At 41.8% G+C, this 17,755-nt stretch overlaps 1 protein-coding gene across 2 annotated transcripts in view; it reads right to left on the minus strand.

The window, feature by feature from the left end:
* Positions 1-5,732: 5,732 nt before the first annotated feature.
* The window catches only part of RBPJ (recombination signal binding protein for immunoglobulin kappa J region), an 84,497-nt gene continuing 72,474 nt past the window's right edge, over positions 5,733-17,755 (minus strand). For both annotated transcript variants that reach the window (XM_016218223.2, XM_016218222.2), the window contains 6 exons: positions 16,705-16,842; positions 16,440-16,552; positions 12,100-12,240; positions 10,501-10,656; positions 10,028-10,131; positions 5,733-9,881 (listed from right to left, as the gene is read on the minus strand). In XM_016218223.2, the coding sequence (XP_016073709.1) occupies positions 9,566-9,881; positions 10,028-10,131; positions 10,501-10,656; positions 12,100-12,240; positions 16,440-16,552; positions 16,705-16,842 (968 nt within the window). In that variant the 3' untranslated portion in view covers positions 5,733-9,565. The remainder of the gene's footprint in view (positions 9,882-10,027; positions 10,132-10,500; positions 10,657-12,099; positions 12,241-16,439; positions 16,553-16,704; positions 16,843-17,755) is intronic.

Below are 17,755 nucleotides of genomic sequence, written 5' to 3' on the forward strand. Positions count from 1 at the left end.
CACTGAGCCAGTGTCTCATCTGAAAAAGGGGACAAGAGCATCTTTCTCTCTATATTGGTGAGAATTCAAGACGATAAATCTGGCACAGGTTCCACAAATACTCGGTACCGTTAGGTACGTAAGAAAATCCTGATTGTCACACAAAAGGCTGTGTGAACCACCTCCTTGGAAAATATTTACAAATCCAACCCCCGACGTTAAATGCAAATTAGTTAATACCCTAACAAACTATCCCCCAATGAGTGGACAGTCCTACCCACTTTGTTTTTCCTAATAACATAAACTTCATTGAAAAAAAACACCAAATTGGTTGTTTACAACCCATATTCTTGGCTGCCAAGGATTCCTTCACTCCAATGTCTATATTCTTGTCTCTGGTCCCGAATGGTTCCTGTCTCTTCCAGATGCTTGTCGCTGCAGTGTCCCGTTCTTACTCGAGCTTCTGAATTAAAGGAGGGATCTGGGTGGTGGAGGTAGACTGCACACACCGTCCAGTGGTGTGACCAGAAAACAGTCACCCACTTGGCAAGTATTTATTGAGTACCTACTATGTGCCAGGCACTATGCTAGGGTCTGGGGACACAGTGAGAAACACGTTCCCGGTCTCGAGGAGCTTTCATGCTGGTTGGAGGAGACAGAAATAAACAAGTGGATCAGTAAATACACCAAATGCCAGGTGGCAGTAACTGCCCTGAAGAAAAACCAAGCAGGTCGAGGGGACAGGGCGCGATGGGAACACAAACGCGGTGTTGTAGGTGTTTAGAGATGGCAACCGGCGGGAAGCGAGGCCAGCATAGATCTTGGGGACATCTGACAAAGACTGTTCCAGACACAGGGAACCGCCAAAGCAAAGGCCCCAGGTGAGAGCACTTTTGGTAAAATCGAGGAAAGACAGGGAAGCCAGCAGAGTGCAGTGAGCCCGGGAGAGGGGCTGCAAGGCAGGTGGGGGTGCGAGGGCCGCACCCGGAGCAGGACGGGGTCCTTGCAGGGCTTTCAGCGGCAGGGGGACACCTGTTCAAAGAATCACCCCAGCTGCTGGGGGGAGCAGGCTCTAGGAAGGCAGGGAGGAGGCTGAGGAGCGGGGAGGGAGCGGTGACTGTGCACCTGAGGGCCGACGGCTCCGCTCAGGGAGGCGATGGGCTCAGGGCCTGTGCACGTTTTGAAGGAGTCACTGGCTGGCTTTACTGACGGGCTGGATGTGGGGCGAGAGCAAGAAAGGAATCAAGATGCCACGGAAGCCACTGGAAGGAGGAGGCGCCGGTCACCGAAGGGGAGGGCGGGCTGGGCCCGGGGAGCGGCGGGCCGAGGAGCGGGGCCGGGGGAAGCACGCGGGAGTTTAGATCCAAGTCTGCGGCGCCTGTTACCCTTCAGATGCCGAGCAAGCAGTTAGCTCCCCAGTCCTGGGGTTCGCGTGAGCAGCCTGGGTGGGAAACATGAACCGGGGAGCGAGCCCCCAGACTGGAAGGGAGAGATCACCGGGAGGAGCGTTTGGGGAAGAGGAGCCTGGCCCCTGCCCGAGGCTTCCGAGGATTAGCCCGTGGGGAAGGGGAAGGGGAAGGGGAAGGGGAAGGGGAAGGGGAAGGGGAAGGGGAAGGGGAAGGGGAAGGACCCAGCACAGCCTGCTGAGCGGGGAAGCCGGGGGTCCCGGGAGCCCAGGGCAAGGAAGTTCCAAAGGGGAGGCGGCACCGCTGTCACTGAGCTAGGGAAGGGGGCAGGCGACACCTCAAAGCGACTTTGATGAAGCCTCTGCGTCTAGCCAACGGAATACGGGTTTGCAGTCTCTTTCAAACAGCTCAGAACACACGGTATTTCCTCTGCCCTAATGGGCCGCTTTGAATCTTCTAAAAACACCTCCACGTTTGTTGCACAGGTTAGAAGGAAGAAATTCAACAGCAAAGCTTCCAGCTGCCGGGGCGCCAGCGCCTGCCCGCAAAGCCACGCCCTGCTCTCCGCTTGCCGGGGGGAACCAAACTCCTCGGGGTGCAGAGCTCTGCTCCTTACACACTCGGCCAGCATCCAAATCTCGTGACAGAAAGTGTTAGACATCACATTCCCAAGAGACTCCTTGGTTTTGTTGAGATATTTGCAAGCAGGAGCGTGGTGGAGGCGGGTGTGCGCAGGGGGTGGGGGGCTGTTACATTTCTGGGGATCCCTCCCTGTACTGTGCGGCTCTCAGCTCACCTCCCATCCGCAATCCCACCCCCTAGAAGGAAATTGTCTATTGTTTCATTTAGGTCTAAAGTAGCAGTGAGGGGAAGATGGCCTTCCCAGCGCCAGCCACACCACCAGGCTTCTCTGGTTTAACAGGAGAGCGTGGCTCCCGCACAGCTGAGCACCGTCTCTGTCCGTGAAACCTCGTTAGTGCAGACGCCACGCATTTAGGTTTTTGTGATAATTTAGCCTCTCTGAATTTGTAGAATTGCTCTCATGAGTAAGGGAACCCAATTAAAAATGAAGGGTTTTGGGTTTTTTCCAAACCAAAGAGTGAAAATCAGGAGCTCTTCGATGTTCCTGTAATTTCTGGGGACAGCAGTTTTGCCTCGGATGCTGAAAGGCCCAGAGTTAACGCATCCTTACACAACGCAGGCCTCCGTGCATCCTGACTGCACTGGGGTGTGAACGCTTCCGTTTTCGGATAGGCCACATTCTCAGCTTGTGACGAGAATCTGACTCGCCCACTTATGATCTGGAACATAAGGCCTTCTCAAGTGTGAAGAGAAATGTTAATTCTGTACTTAAGAAACAATGAGGCTAATTCTAAAACCATTAGAGTTAACAGTGACTTGGAAAACTGATGTTGGTTAAAAATAATCATTTTTATGGACTGAAGAGGCACGCTCGTTTCGTCCATCACTCCCATCTGTCTGGGACACACGAGGCCCTCCCTCCTCAGTGGGGGGTCTCTAGATCCCCGGCATCCATGTCACCCGGGAGTCCCTTAGAAACTCGGGACATGGAGACCCACACCAGCAGACCTACTGAGACAGGCATTTTAACACCCTCGCCTGGAGTTCCTACACACACAACAGTTTGAGAAGTGTGATTTTAAGCAGGGGCTGCCTGGGGCTCAGTCCTGGACGTCTTTCCTACCTTCTCACCTCCCTTGGTGGTCTCACCGGGCTTAAGGGTTTTAACGCCATCTGTGTGACTGACTCCCAGAGACCTCAGCGTGAGCTCCAGACCAGGAGGTGTAACTGCTTACTGGGCATTTTAACTGGGAGTCTAATAGGAATCTCAAAATCAGCCTACCGAAAACTATTTCCTCCCCACCCCCAACCTGCTCCTCTCTCCATTTCCTCCCCACCTTCACTCTTCCCCATCTTGAGTCAAGCCACGTGCTGAGCTGCACCAGGCCTCGAGGTGCTCCTGCCGGCCCCCAGCCTTGCTCCCCAGTCCCTGCTTCCAACTGGGCCAGCTCTTCTCTGCAGGGCCCCCTAGAAACCCCCAGACCCCACCTATGTCAGCACAGCCCTCCCAGCACTGGGATATTTCTAAGCATGATTCAAGCTTCCCTTCAATTCTAAGTTTCCACTATTCTTACAAAATCTTACCTTAAACAGTCTTGGTTTCTGATTTTAAAAGCTCCAATAAAGGCTATTATATGAAGGTGTACATTTTAAGATCTTTTAAGTATTAAATGCAAAACAACCCCATCACTGTTTTCTGGGATGTATGAACAAAAACCAGGCCTGAACCCGACCGAGGACAATCAAAGCAGGTATCCAGGCTTTGAGGCTGCAGAGCCAGGACCACCGCTGAGGGATTTCTGGCCCTCCTCCCCCCGCCCCCATTACAAATGAGACCAATGAACAGTGGAGAGCTGCAGAATGTGGCTGATTCTGAGATAAACCAGTGGCAGGTGGCGCCTGTAACCTGAGCATCATCACAGGTGGGGGGCATTCCTTCCTTCTCCTGTCTCCTGAGTGCTGGTCCCCCTAACGCTTGTCCTCCTTAGACTTGGCTACGAAAGAGATTAAGATCCATCATCTTCACCCAGAAGACGGAAAATGTTTTGAAGTATCCAGGATGACTCTGTAGAGCTGTGTAATTTAGTACATATTTATATGTATAGGGGGATTAAGAACATCAGCCAAGAGGTCCGGGCATTACAATTATAATTTAAAAATCCAAACACCTGGCATTTGGACACTTTCAAGTTAATATAAGATTAAGAACAGGGACTACCTTTATCATGCTAGTGAGAACTTGATATACACCTGAACTTATACTTACCTTTAATTTTTTTCCCATAGAATAGCACATTTAAAGTACTACTTCCGCAAAGCAAAAAAAAAAAAAAAAAAAAAATCCTTGTAAAATAACTATTTAGTATAAATGTTTCTTGTAGTTAAAACCCAGCCCTTTTCTGTAAGAGTATGTCTGCTTTTCTAGAAACCAAGATGAGTCATGATTTCTAGTGTATACAACTCCTTTAACTACTGACCACCTATGTGCCAGGCACATGAACTGCCCGACCTTAGCACAAGGAACGGGGTGTAACTGTCCAGTCCTGCGGGTCCTGACAGGGCCCATGGCAGTTCTGTCTCTTGGCCTTCGGCTTCAGGACCTGACGTATAAGTCAAGATGAATCACCTCATTTGTAGTTTATATGCATCAACTTAATCTGTCTCCCTTGGTGTTTTCCAGCACTAAACTTTTTTAGGGTTTCTATTTAGTGTTTCTAGTTTGTTTTTGTTTTAGAGACGACGACTGCCTTCTGGGATCACTCACCACTAGAAGCATGTGCAGCCTGCCCTCTCCATCCCTGTCACTGACAACCATCTAGGGGTCAATGACAATATGCCTGCATGCACACAATGATCTTTCATAAGACTGCTTGGAGAGTGATCATGCACTGCAAGGGGTACAAGCTTACTCTGCTCTTCTGAATTCTAAGCCAAGTAACCACTATCAATCTTAGCCTTTTAGAGGCCTCACAACTCAAATTCCAACTAAATTGTTCCTTACTTAATAATTACTATTTTTAGAGCAAGATGTCTTTAGCAAAATCCTGGTAACTTTATTCAATACTTTTTTCTTTGGAGGAAGGTCAGATAAGAAATAAACTATGATTTAAAAAATATATAACTTCCCCTTTTACTGTTTCCCTATTAAACAAAATAGGGAAACTCTCTCTAATTAGGAGCCCCCAGCAAAAGCACAACCACTTGTTCTTTAGTACACCAGGCCAAATGGCAACCTTGTATTAAGCAAGTTGCAATTAGATATTCTCCAGTCTAGTTGAGATTAGCCTGAAATGTTCCTGAATTGGGAGACAGGCCCCCAGAGTGACAAAGCCCACTTCCCCATTTACAAAGGAGGAAAGAGACCTCTCTTTACCCGAAGCAGCACAATTAAAACACTGAGAGAGCCCGGCCGGGCGTGGCTCAGTAGTTAAGCGTCGACCTAGGATCCAGGCGATCAGGGTTCGATTCCCGGTCAGGGCACATGCCCAGGTTGCGGGCTCTATCAATGACTCTCTCATCATCATTGATGTTTCTATCTCTCTCTCTCCCTCGCCTTTCCTCTCTGAAATCAATAAAGACATATTTTAAAAAATTAAAAAAAAAAATAAAACACTGAGAGGAAACCAGCACAGCTACCACTCTGCTGTGATGGAGAGAGGAAGGACTGTAAATGCGCAAACCTTAATATGGAATTTAATTCTGTCTTTGTGAAGTATTCCGAAACCAAGACAATAATGCACACATCAGGCACATTCAACAGAAGACTTTTACAATGGTTTACATTTCCTTTTTATTTATTCCTTGAAACTGCCCGTATTGCAGGTTTCTCATGAATGAAATATTGAACTGAGCAGATTCTTTTTTTCTACAAAATTATGGTATAAACTTGCTCAATTTTCTATCTTATTGCTAACAAACCTTACAGGCGCACAGTTTGTAAAATAAACCCCTTAAGGACTGAATGTGTAGAGCATGCTGCAAGGTACAAGAAATAAGCTAAAAATGAGCATATTAACCTACATTTGGACCAACACAGTACTGAATGCTGGCAAACATTTATCACAACACAGGGAAAATTAATGAAGGGGATACAGTTCAGTCCTGAAAGGGTTAAATAGAAACCCTAATATATTATTGTTTCTAACCATCCAACCCACATTACAGTGCTTGAAACAAAGTCAAAAGTCTGGCACAGAAAAGTACACACATTTGTTCAGTACTCCTCAGAAACAGCTGCTTTCAAAATCAAAAGTAAGTAACTTGGTTAATGATTGAGTAGCATTTTGTTTCAAAAGGGAACCTCCCTCCCCCATGGATTATCTGGTTAAACATGACTAATTAGTTTAGTTTTCAAAAACTGCATTGGGAATTTTTTGTGAGGGCACAGATAGTACCAGTTTCATTAGAAAAATAAAAAAACTAACCAGTTATGATCGCAAATAAGTCTGTGCAGTAAGAGAGACAAACAGTTCACTAATTAATATAAATATGAAGATGCCTTCAGTTGCCACAGTTTAAGGAAAGTCAGCAGCAGGTTAAATATTACACTAGTGTTCAATTCTGAAGTCATTCAAAATCAAAGGGCCATTTTCATTTTCCATTTAAAACCTTTAGCTTGCCTTCCCAATGTGTGATCAATTCAATGGAACTAATAAAACATACTGGATGAGACTCAGCTTCTATGCATATTTTTAGAAACTGCATAGAATCATGAGAGCATAAAATACACTTCTAAAACAGAATTTAAAAATCAAGAACTCAAACATACTATCCTTTAACTGAAGTGGTTGCCATTCTAAGAGTCTTCACGATGGAAAATGACTGGCATCTCTAACAAAGCCACCGTGGGGGAGGGAGACCAACCTTCTGCTACAAAGAGAGGGCAAGGCTCCTATAAATTAAACACTAGAATGATTTACAAATCCATGAAAAAGATTTTTTTAAGCAGCTGACAAAAGAACTGCTTTAACAGTAACTACAACAGACAAATCATTTCAGTCTTTAGTTTGTGGTGTGCAGAATGACAAAATATAGCAGGGGAAATGCCTATGTAAGTACATTCTTGGACTTTCAGAAAAACAAACAGGAAGAGTTTATAGGCTAATATTTCAAATATCTTATTAAAAGAAACAGCAGAAATAAGATATACTTAAATAACAGAAAAGCGAAAGTTAATTTTAATAAACTTGAAGAATTATTTTGAGCTGCAAAGCTGGGGGAAAAATAGTTTGTTCTTCAGAAGTAGCTCATCTGATATCAGTTAATTTAATGTAACTTTGTAACCAAATACCAAACCTGCGAAGTGGAGAAACTTGTGAACCATTAAAAATAAAGCAGGACTGAAAATATCTGTACACTGAACAGAAAGCCCTGTGTAAAGGCTGCTGGCATGACTCAACAGAGGGAATAAATACTACTCAGAAATAAGCAAGTCTGTAAGAAAAAGCCAGTAAACAGTGAAAACAAAGAGAGATAATAAGGCCACACTGAATTCTGCCCTTGATCACTGACACGATTTAAAGAGTGAGGCGGGATTAGCTTACAAGAGAGAAGCTAGTGACTAGAGCAGATCTGGAGAGAAGGCTATATATAGTCTAATACAGCCTGCGGTAATTAAAAAGGCTTGCAGAAAGAGAAAACCACAGTAACTCTGATTTAACCACTTACGTGCTTTACAAATAAATGACTTCCCCTTGAAAACTGAGGAAAAGTGATTTAAAGATGTTAGGAATCGTATTTACAATGACATAGTCTGAGCAAAAGAATAAGTGACGATAGCAAAGCTGGAAAAAAAAATGCTACTAGCGATGTTGAAAAAATCTACTGATGGAAACTTTTTCAAAATAGCCCAGGACACCAGAAAGACAATGTTCTGTATGGAAATACTGAACTTACAGTTTTGCGTTCATAAGGTACTTTGGCTCCTGTTTTATGGGACAGTAAAAAGCTTACCACAGTCTAGAGGTAGTTTTTACTCTAAGAAGGATGATTGTGTTACCAGGCTGTGTCCTACAACATTGCACACATGGTTCCTGTACTAAATGTAGTCCAACAAGTCTGCTGCAATTTCTAAGGAACCGAACAGAGGCATGACCAAAGTACAGAAGTGGAAGCAATGTGAAACGGTGAGCTTAGCCCGCAAGGCCAGCACAGCCCCAATGCAACCAAATCTTAAGTGAAGGGTAAAGAAATGTTTTCTGTTTTCTGAGTAGGAGACATTTGTGGAGACGCTCAGCTCTGGGAAAGACCGAAGGGAGAAAAAAAAAAAAAAAAAAAAGCAGAGAGAGAAACAGAAAGATAAGTTACACTTGCATTTTTATAATCTCACAACTATCTGTTTCTAAAGTACTGCCTTCCAGCTATTTTAGTTCACCATCTAATAAGAGCATCTTGTTTTAAGGTTACAATGACATCTTGGACTAGGCTACCAAAAAAAAAGTAAATAAAAACATGCTTTTGCTGAGATTTTCCTCATACAATAAGGGCACCATCTACCACCTGGTAGCAAACACTTCTATGATTTTTTATTATGTGCCAAGAAGGCAGAAAACACCCTACTGAATGAAATCACTGGGAACATTACAAGTTCAAAATAAAATGTTTAACTTACACATAATACAAGTTATGTACAAGATCAGGAGGGAGGGGAACCTGAACACATCCTGAAACATGGCGACACATGTATGATGGGGTAGGGGAGAGAACACTTCAACATGTTCTATGCCACTAACGCATTCATGACCAAATGGCTACATTTAATTCCATGTAAATGTTAGAACCACTTGGATAACCGCTATAAATACTTTTTTTTTTTTAAAGAAAACACAGAAAAATTGCCAAATGTCTGAGAATGGAGACTAGTTCACGTATGTTGCATGTATTGCAGGCAAGGCAGAGGCATTTCTTAAAGCTTTTGCACAGACTTCATATAATCTTAAAAAAAGTATGTAGGCCTTTACAAGATCTGACTTGCTGAAATCAAAACAATTTCAACTCATGAAGAGTCATAAGATTTAAGCTTTAAAAAAAAAAAAAAGAACAGTTCCAGCCTTAGACCATAAAAACCTGGAAGAGTACGGTAAGGAGACTCAGCAAGCACGATCAGGCTTGCAGCCTGAATGCACTTGCGAGCAAAAGCTCAGAGGGCAGGGACAAGAACCTATTTGGTAACAAAGGTGTACTACACATGGCGGGATAAAAAAGGCATGGTGAAAATGTACCTTTACTAAAGCTTATACAAGTTCCTTGGTCCATAAAAACTATGTTAGATTTGTGTCTTCTAGTTCCATTAACTTTTACTCCAGCCACATCTCTACTTCTTGCCCATTTAAACAAAAACAAACAAAAACCAACCAAAAATAACAGCTGAAAAAAATCGATTTCCAATAGTTTGTACATTTTGATGTTTTTTCTGTTTGTTTTACTGTGGCTTCTGCACTTCAAATCAGCACTTGCAGGTAATGGGGCTTTTGAATAGTATCACCTGGTATGAAAAGTTTTCCCAAGAAACCACAAAAGATTGTTCACTTTTCTCTCTCTCTCTTTGTCAACATTTTGCCACACTAGAGTCAGTTTAAGTCCTGGCAACAAGACGGTAGTTAGGATACCACTGTTGCTGTGGATGACGTGACACTGGTTGAATTTGTGCTGACGCTTGTGTAACTTCCCTCGCTGTTTGTGTTTGATTCATTAGGGGGCACTTGGCTTGAGTTGGCTCGAAGGATTGCTCCTGCTGCACTGCAATGTGGCCGAGGCCCCGGTTCTGGTGTGTAGGTAAAGGTAAGGCTGGTGGAATAAATGATTCCATCATTTCGGACCAAAGTTACTGGAACCTGGACTGGCTGCCGGACCCATCTCCAACCTTCTCGGAATGCAGAAATGTCTGGGACGACACAGAGCATGCTCTCTCCACATCTGAGGAGGAAACACAAATACATGACCAATTTTAGAACTAAAACTTAAAACTGGGCTGCTTAATATATTACAACCAGTATCAGGAAAGAGTCTCATATACCCACCCCCACCAAACTCTGGAGGATGCAAAAAGTTTTACCAAGTACCTGTACATAGTTTCCGCTTCTACATCCCCAAACCACACTCGTAAATTTGGAGTGAAATTCTGTCCTGTAAGTTCAAGCATTGCGACGTCCCCACCGCCATTCAACTACAATTCACAGAAAATTCGAACACTGAGAAAACTTTTCATTTCTCATTAAAATGCACAGATTAGTTTCTTATTCACTTATCATTTGTGAAAAATGGGTAATTAAAATGCTTCTTTTAAATCACGATTATAAAGACAAAGTGAGCTAAAAACATCAAGATAACATACAAGTTGGTATTAAATTTAAATTTGCTTGCATAAAAGTAGGCTCCTATTTTTGTTTTTCTATTAACCAATAATGTATAACAAAATACCCAAAACACAGTATTTGGAGAAAACGCAAACTTATTGTGAAATAAAATTAGGCTAAGTTATAGTTAAGAGAAGTTACAAAGAGGTAAAAGTCAACTTGTGAGTAGGTGGTCTCACCTGAAGACTCTCTACGACAGGCACAGGTGTGACAGGGGCCAGGACAGGGCCCATCCCCTCGTAAAAAGTATACTCTGCCTTATCCGTACTAATGATTGTCCAGGAAGCTCCATCATTTATCATCTCTTTATTTGGTTCTTTTGGGCATGGAGTGGCCTTATGAAGAAAGTTTAGAAATTTTTATATGCATTGCAGTAGAAGATAATTTTAACAAGTAACATTTATAGATTAGAATTAACATGAAAAGAATTTAGTAGAAAGTTATAAACTTCAAAAGCATGGTTCTGCCCAGACAGGCGTGGCTCAGCAGTTGAGGATCGACCTAGGATCCAGGAGATCGCAGTTTGATTCCTGGTCAGGGCACATGCCTGGGTTGCAGGCTCCATCCCCAGTCGGGGGCGTGCAGGAGGCAGCCGATCAATGACGACTCTCATCATTGATGCTTCTCTCTCTCCCTCTCCCTTCCTCTCTCTGAAATCAATAAAGATATATTTTAAAAAAAGCAAAAAGCATGGTGCTTTGCCAATCCCTATATAAACAAATAGGATATTAACATGAAAACCTGACATACAGTTTTTATCATAATATATTTTAGTGACATATTAAATAACTGATAACCTTCAGAATAGCCACTTCAGAGTACACCAGTACCTGTATAAATTTTTAAATAAAAGGTCAGTATCTGTGATGCAAACAGCTATCTAAAACTCTTTAGAAACCCTGTCCTGACCATGTGGCTGTTGGTTGGAGTGTCGTCTTACTCACCAAAAGGTTGCTGGTTTGATTCCCGGTCAGAGTGAGTATGGGAAGCAACTGATCAATGTTTCTCTCTCACATTGATGTTTCTGTCTCTCTACCTCTCTCTCTCTGGAAATCAATGAAAACGTATCCTCAGATGAGGATTTTTTTTAAAAAACCTTTTTAGGGATCCCTTAGAAAGGGAGAGACTTAGGAGACTCTCCTGTTCAGAAAACAGCTAGAAACTTATGTACTTTCTGAAGGAGAAACCAAGATGAATCAATAACCCCCAACCCTACTACAACACCTGGACCAGCCTGTCAGTGCTGGGCTAAGGAGACGGCTGTGTGTGGCCGTGTCTCCAGATATTTATAAACAAGTTTCACATGTAAGTATGACTCTCCTATTAAATAAGCTACCATGTCATAAATGTCCTCACGAAAGCCTTCTGAGTAAATGTAGTTGAAACTTAGCTTTTGAAGCATGTCATCATTACTATCGTGGAAGACGCCACTATAAATACGATGAGAATTACGAACCCTCCCCCAAACACGCGCACATCCATATACAATGCATGCATACACTTCCGGGGATTCACTGAACACAAAAATCTGCTTTTAGATAAACCAAGGGGCTTTTTGTCCCCCGAGCTACATGGTAACTGTTTTCTGAGACCAGTTCTGAGTTCTTCCCTGGGCAGGATAATCACCATGTCTGAAGACCGTGTAGGTCTGGACTTGGGATAAATATCTGAACACAGCTTCATGCATTTGGATGCAATCAACAGTAAACAAGAGCTTTATGTTTCTGTATACTACTGACCTAACACATTTTAGATTTCACCTTAATTTAGAAACATACCTGAAACTGGATTATTCTTTCTTGAGAAAGGCACAAGTACATTCTTTCTGTATCCTTAAGGTAAAATGCACATTTGTGGAGCTGTGACACGGGGTCATCTGCGTCCAGTAACGCGGTCTGCTTGTCAACTTTTCTAATTATCTGTGTTTCAACAATTGAACAAGAAAAGGTTGTCACACATGGAGAGTTTTCATTAGGTATACTTTCAGGAGTACACCGGAAGAATAAGCTATGTAATAATACTTCCATTACTTGTCATATACCTGCTCACACAAACATTTACAAACAATAAGACTAAGTACAGAAAATGCCTTTAGGTCGCAAGCATCTTAGAAGGTGGAAGCTGTCACCTCCTCCACAAGCACCTAAAACCAGGGCAGGAGCCTGCTTTCTAGACCAGTGCCTTCACAATTTAATGTGCGTATAAGTCACACATCTGTCCTGAGCCTACAGATCTTGTGTAGGGCCTCATATTCTGCATTTTAACAAATTCCCAGCTGATGCTAATCCCGTTGGTCTATATTTTGAGTAGCAAGTTCAGATGACTCTTCCAATAAAATACAGTGACAAATTTTTTAAAATTAAAAATGACAATCCAACATCAAAGGAAAAACTATCTCTAAAGGCTACATGGGTGTAATAGTCAGTGCAGTACATTATCCAATATTTACATATGTATATTTTTTTTAAAACCTAAAATAGGTATCATTTTGCAGATTAGAAATGGGCTCAAAAAGATCAGTAGGTTCATCAAAATCACCTGCTTAGTAGCTGAAGGACCAAAATATGATTCCGGGCTGGCTGCCTGCCCGGCCTGAACTCTTTCCATTATGCTCCACAAGATTATAATCCAAACACTCAACAAAACACATATGGATATCTGAAAAATTATCCTACCAAACCTTAGATGTCACTTGTCACACAAAAGGTAATCACTAAGTGTCTGATGATTATGAAGATCACTCCAAACAGTATAAAAACCTTTTAGAACTACTTCCCATTTAAACTCAAAAGTAAAGAAAACCCCTCCTTGACTACACGTCCCCATGCCTCCCTTTCACCATCCCATTTCCCTCCCCTTTACAGAAAACTCCTCTTCCTCACCATGCAACCTCCTGAAGTCCTTCCAGCCTGTTGTCTCAAAGTCTTCACTACAACTGCTCTTGCAGAGGCCGCCAGGGACTTCCAGACACATGAATCCCAGGGGCGCATCTCTCTCCTCACCTTATGAGCTTTCCAAGCATCTGACACAGTCTCCTTTCAGAGACCACGGCTCTAACTGGCCCTTACAGTGCCCCGGAGCCATGTCCTCAGACCTCCTCTCCTCTCTCCATACTCTATGCTTTCTATACTATTTAGAGGCTGGCAACTCCTAATTTACATTTCCAGCTCTCTCCTCTCTCCAGAACTCAACTTGTATATTTAACTACCTAGTCAACAGTTTCACTTAAGATGTCTAATAAGCTACCTGATTCTTAATCGAAAACAGAATGTTTGATTTTTTCCCTAAACATAAATCTCCCCCACCCCACCCCTCAATAAATGGCACCACTATTCACCCAATGCAAAGTCACCCCTTGACTCCTTACTCTCTCTCACACCCAATCATCCAGTCTGTCAACAAATTCTGTTTGGTCTACTGTCAAATAGATCAGTCACACTCATTACCCTAGCATTACAATCCTAGTCCAAGATACCATCGTCAACTCTTGCCTGAATTAGGACAAAGGTCCAACCACCTGAATCTCTGCTCCCACCGTGACACCCTATGTTCTCTCCTCCACAGAACAGCCAGCATTATCCTTCTGTACTAGATCAGCCATCATTCCCTGTTTAAAACCCGCCAGTGGCCTCCTGTCGCACAGAGAGAATATAGTCCTCACGCTAGATACAGAGAGGAACTTTCCAAGATGCTGCCCATGGCTAACCTCAGAGCTTCATTTCCTGCCATCTGCCCCTTCAGTCCCTCTTCCGGGTCCGCACACATTCCTGCCTTGAGTTCTTTTTACACAGATTCTGTCTGCCTGAGATGCTCTCCTTACCAGTTTGTGGTTTCCCAACTTCACTCTGGTCTCTGTTCAAACATCCCCACTTCAGAGAGACTGTTCTAATTACTCTAAAACACCTTCCCAACTCCTAATCCGTTAGTTATCCTTTTAAAATCTGCCTTTAAATCACTTATATTAACCTTTTAATTCATTATGTGGGTATTTCTTTAGCTGATTTTTTCTATCTCCCTATCAAAACGTAAGCTCCATGAGGACAGGAAGTCTGTCTTGCTCACCTGGCACATGGAAGTTTCAGGGCTACTTGTGTAATGCATGTCTGCACGTAGGACTCTAATACTTAGCTCCACAATGAACATCCATCCTTAACAGTAACTTCTCAGAATTTTGTGAGGACTGAATGAATCAATATGTGTAAAAGACCTTAGGACAGTGCTATTAGTATTATGTAGCGGTGCTGAGTTTCATCACTTGATTCGCCCCTCACTTATGTTCTAAGATTTTCCTTCAGCTAAGCCACAACTGTAAAAAAGTCCCAATCTTTAAGTTAACATTCTTCGTATTTACATATTTTTTAGCTCTGCAGTCTGTCAGGATATTTGTCATTCTACTTACACCACCACTAATTTTTGAGTTTAAAAGAGTCAATATTTTTATTAAAGCTTCTAAGTTTGTAAAATTAATGGAACTTAAGCAAAATGCTTCAATGCAACTCTAAAGTCTTAAAGCTATATTTACATTTAACAAGGGTTTTAGAGAAATAACTTGTTTTTGAATGAGGCAAGCCTGAAACTTCCTGTAAGTCTACAAGCACTCACTCAGGCGTCTCCCACCGGTGGAGTCGCAATACGCCTGCAGTATTGCTGGCTGGGCATCCAGTGTCTCTACCAGCTGGCGGTATACTAAGCGTGCTCAGGACACGGGCCATGTTTGGTTCCATTTTTCCCCAACAATAATTCTTTGGACATAGATACTGCTGAATGAACCAGCTCTCACCAATAAAAAAAACCAGGATGCCCACTACCATCTGTCTAAGTAAATGCATCCTTTGGCATTTAATGCCAAAGCAAATAAGAGTGACACATAACAAATGAAAAGACCTCGCCCGGCCGGGCGTGGCTCAGCCGTTGAGCATCCACCTAGGATTCAGGCAATTGGGGTTTGATTCCCAGTCAGGGCACATGCCCGGGTTGCGGGCTCGATCAATGACTCTCTCATCATTGATATTTCTATCTCTCTCTCTCCCCCTCTCCTTTCCTCTCTCTGAAATCAATAAAGACATATTAAAAAAAAAAAAAAAAAAGACTTCGAGTAAATGTTGACAGGTTGTTTGCGTCTTTTCACTGTTTTTACACCCTTCTCTCCCTACCTTTACCCTTTTTATTATAATTTGTCTCAGTTTTTTAAGGTTTTATAAATTAATATTATGACATATTTTAGCTTAAATTGAAATGGGCAGTAAAACCACCTTGTAAAACCATGACATAGAAAAATAAAACAAAACAAAAACAAGAAAAAGAAATGTTGTGTTTATTTAATTGTAGACCTAGCCACTGCTGAAATAGTCCCAGAAAATATAAGCCAATGAAATATCTCAGAGACAAATATAAAGCATATTTCAGGAACAGTAATACTAAATGTTCTTCTATTCAACCCCCAACCTGACCCTGAATAAAACTTACTCAAAAGTCCCCTCCATCTTTACTATAATACAACTGCAACAATGCTGTTTCAGAAAAAGAGGGTGGGCATGTGGGAGGGAGTACAAGGGGCCTTTGCTTTCATTTTGGTAAGAAAAGCAGTTTTTATAGTTTCATGACCTCCCCAATAAACGAAAAGCCCTAAACAATATGCCTCTCTCCCAGAGTAATAAATACCAACTTTATTTCATTTTTAGTAAATCTTTCTTCTTGTGGGAGAGTAAGTTGGTAAAAATTATACTCATATTTTTAAAGAAACGAGAACTGTATTTTTTAAAACTTGGTCCTACCACTCAGCAGTGTATCTACAATAAGAAATTACAATGTAACTTTATAGCGCCCTCTATCGAACATGTTCAGATATACAACCAAAAAGGAAAATGCCACCAAAACTTACTAGAAATAGTCAACAGGAAGTCATTAAGAATGTACTCATAAAAACTGGCTATTTGCCTTAAAGCATTTTAAACGTAAAGTGGGGTATAACTGTCAATTATAAATAGCAGTGATTACTGACATCTCCTTTTAAATGGAAAAGAATGAGCTTGAGGTCTATTTTTCATTTGAAAGTTGTAGCATTTCTGCTTTCTTCATTTTCACTACACACATTACTAATGCAAAAGGCGAGCCATACCAGTCTCGGGAGTGCCATGCCGGTAACTGAACACACGAGTTTGACCGTTTGTCCATAGTGGATGTAGCCGTCCCGAACCGTGAATTCTTCCCCTTCTGATTCATCATCATCCACTGCGGTGGGAAAAGATACCAAATTGTTATCTTTTAGGGTTCACTAATCTGCTTAGGAAAACAACAGAACTTAATATATCTGTATGTCTTATTATAAAAAAGAATTTAACAATTTCACACTAGAAACATCAAATGCACATTTTTATACTCACAGAGATGAATGTAAAATGCGCCCCACTGCTGAGAACTGGCATGAAAATTACCTCCTTCTACATGCAAGTATCTGGTACTAACAGTCTGAGATCGAAGTCGATTAAACAGAGCCACCTTTGTTCCTGAGGCAATGCACACTGCAAAGAAAAAAACTCTCCTGTTTATGTGGTTGCAGGGGAGAGGGCGAAAGAAGGGATCGGTACCTGGCAAGTTATGATTGTTCTTTATTATAATCTAATATCTATATTATATTAAATTAATATAATTTAACACATTCTTTTAACAAATTTTTAACCCTCCAAAAAATACAGATAATATCCCCCCAGAAGTCAAGGTAATTCTCATTAATAATGTCAAGGTAAAGATATAAAATATGCCCATAAAAATCATATTTAAATGAGAAATATACAGTGTGTTTAATGCACTGCTATTCATTAAATTATTTTTAAAATAATAAATGTCCAACAGTGGAAATGGACTAATAAATTACAATATCTATTATCTATTTAAATAACATGTATCTAAATGCATTTATAAGAAAATATTTATCTTCCTGGAATGTCACTGAATGGAAAAGCAGACTATAAAGCATTTGGTATGTGTGGCTCCATTAGGTAAATGCCCCTATTTTTATGTGATTGCAGGTGTGTCTCCATGTGTTCATATCCAATCCTGTGGGAAATATTCATAGGGAGGGTCTGGATATTGTGATTAATAGATATTTTTATTTCTTCTAAATACCTTCATTGCAAAAATTAAAAAACAAACAAAAAAACCCCACACAAAACAGCCACATCTATGTAAGAAGGAAAATATTCTGTAAGTAAGATGTTCTCTGCCATCAAGAAACTTATGGTCAATAGAAATACAAAGTTGAAGAGGTTGAATAAAATCCGGCAGCCTGAATTAGAAACAGCCTGGCTACACATGACATTACTGCCTCACGAAACAAGACCCCTTCACCACTATGAACTGAGCCTTGCCCTCCAGTAACCAAAAAGAGCCAAAGAACAACTCACTTAACTCTGATCCTCTAAACTGACTACTGAC

The sequence above is a fragment of the Miniopterus natalensis genome, chromosome 1, assembly GCF_054644295.1.
Source record: "Miniopterus natalensis isolate mMinNat1 chromosome 1, mMinNat1.hap1, whole genome shotgun sequence".
Taxonomy (NCBI): domain Eukaryota; kingdom Metazoa; phylum Chordata; class Mammalia; order Chiroptera; family Miniopteridae; genus Miniopterus; species Miniopterus natalensis.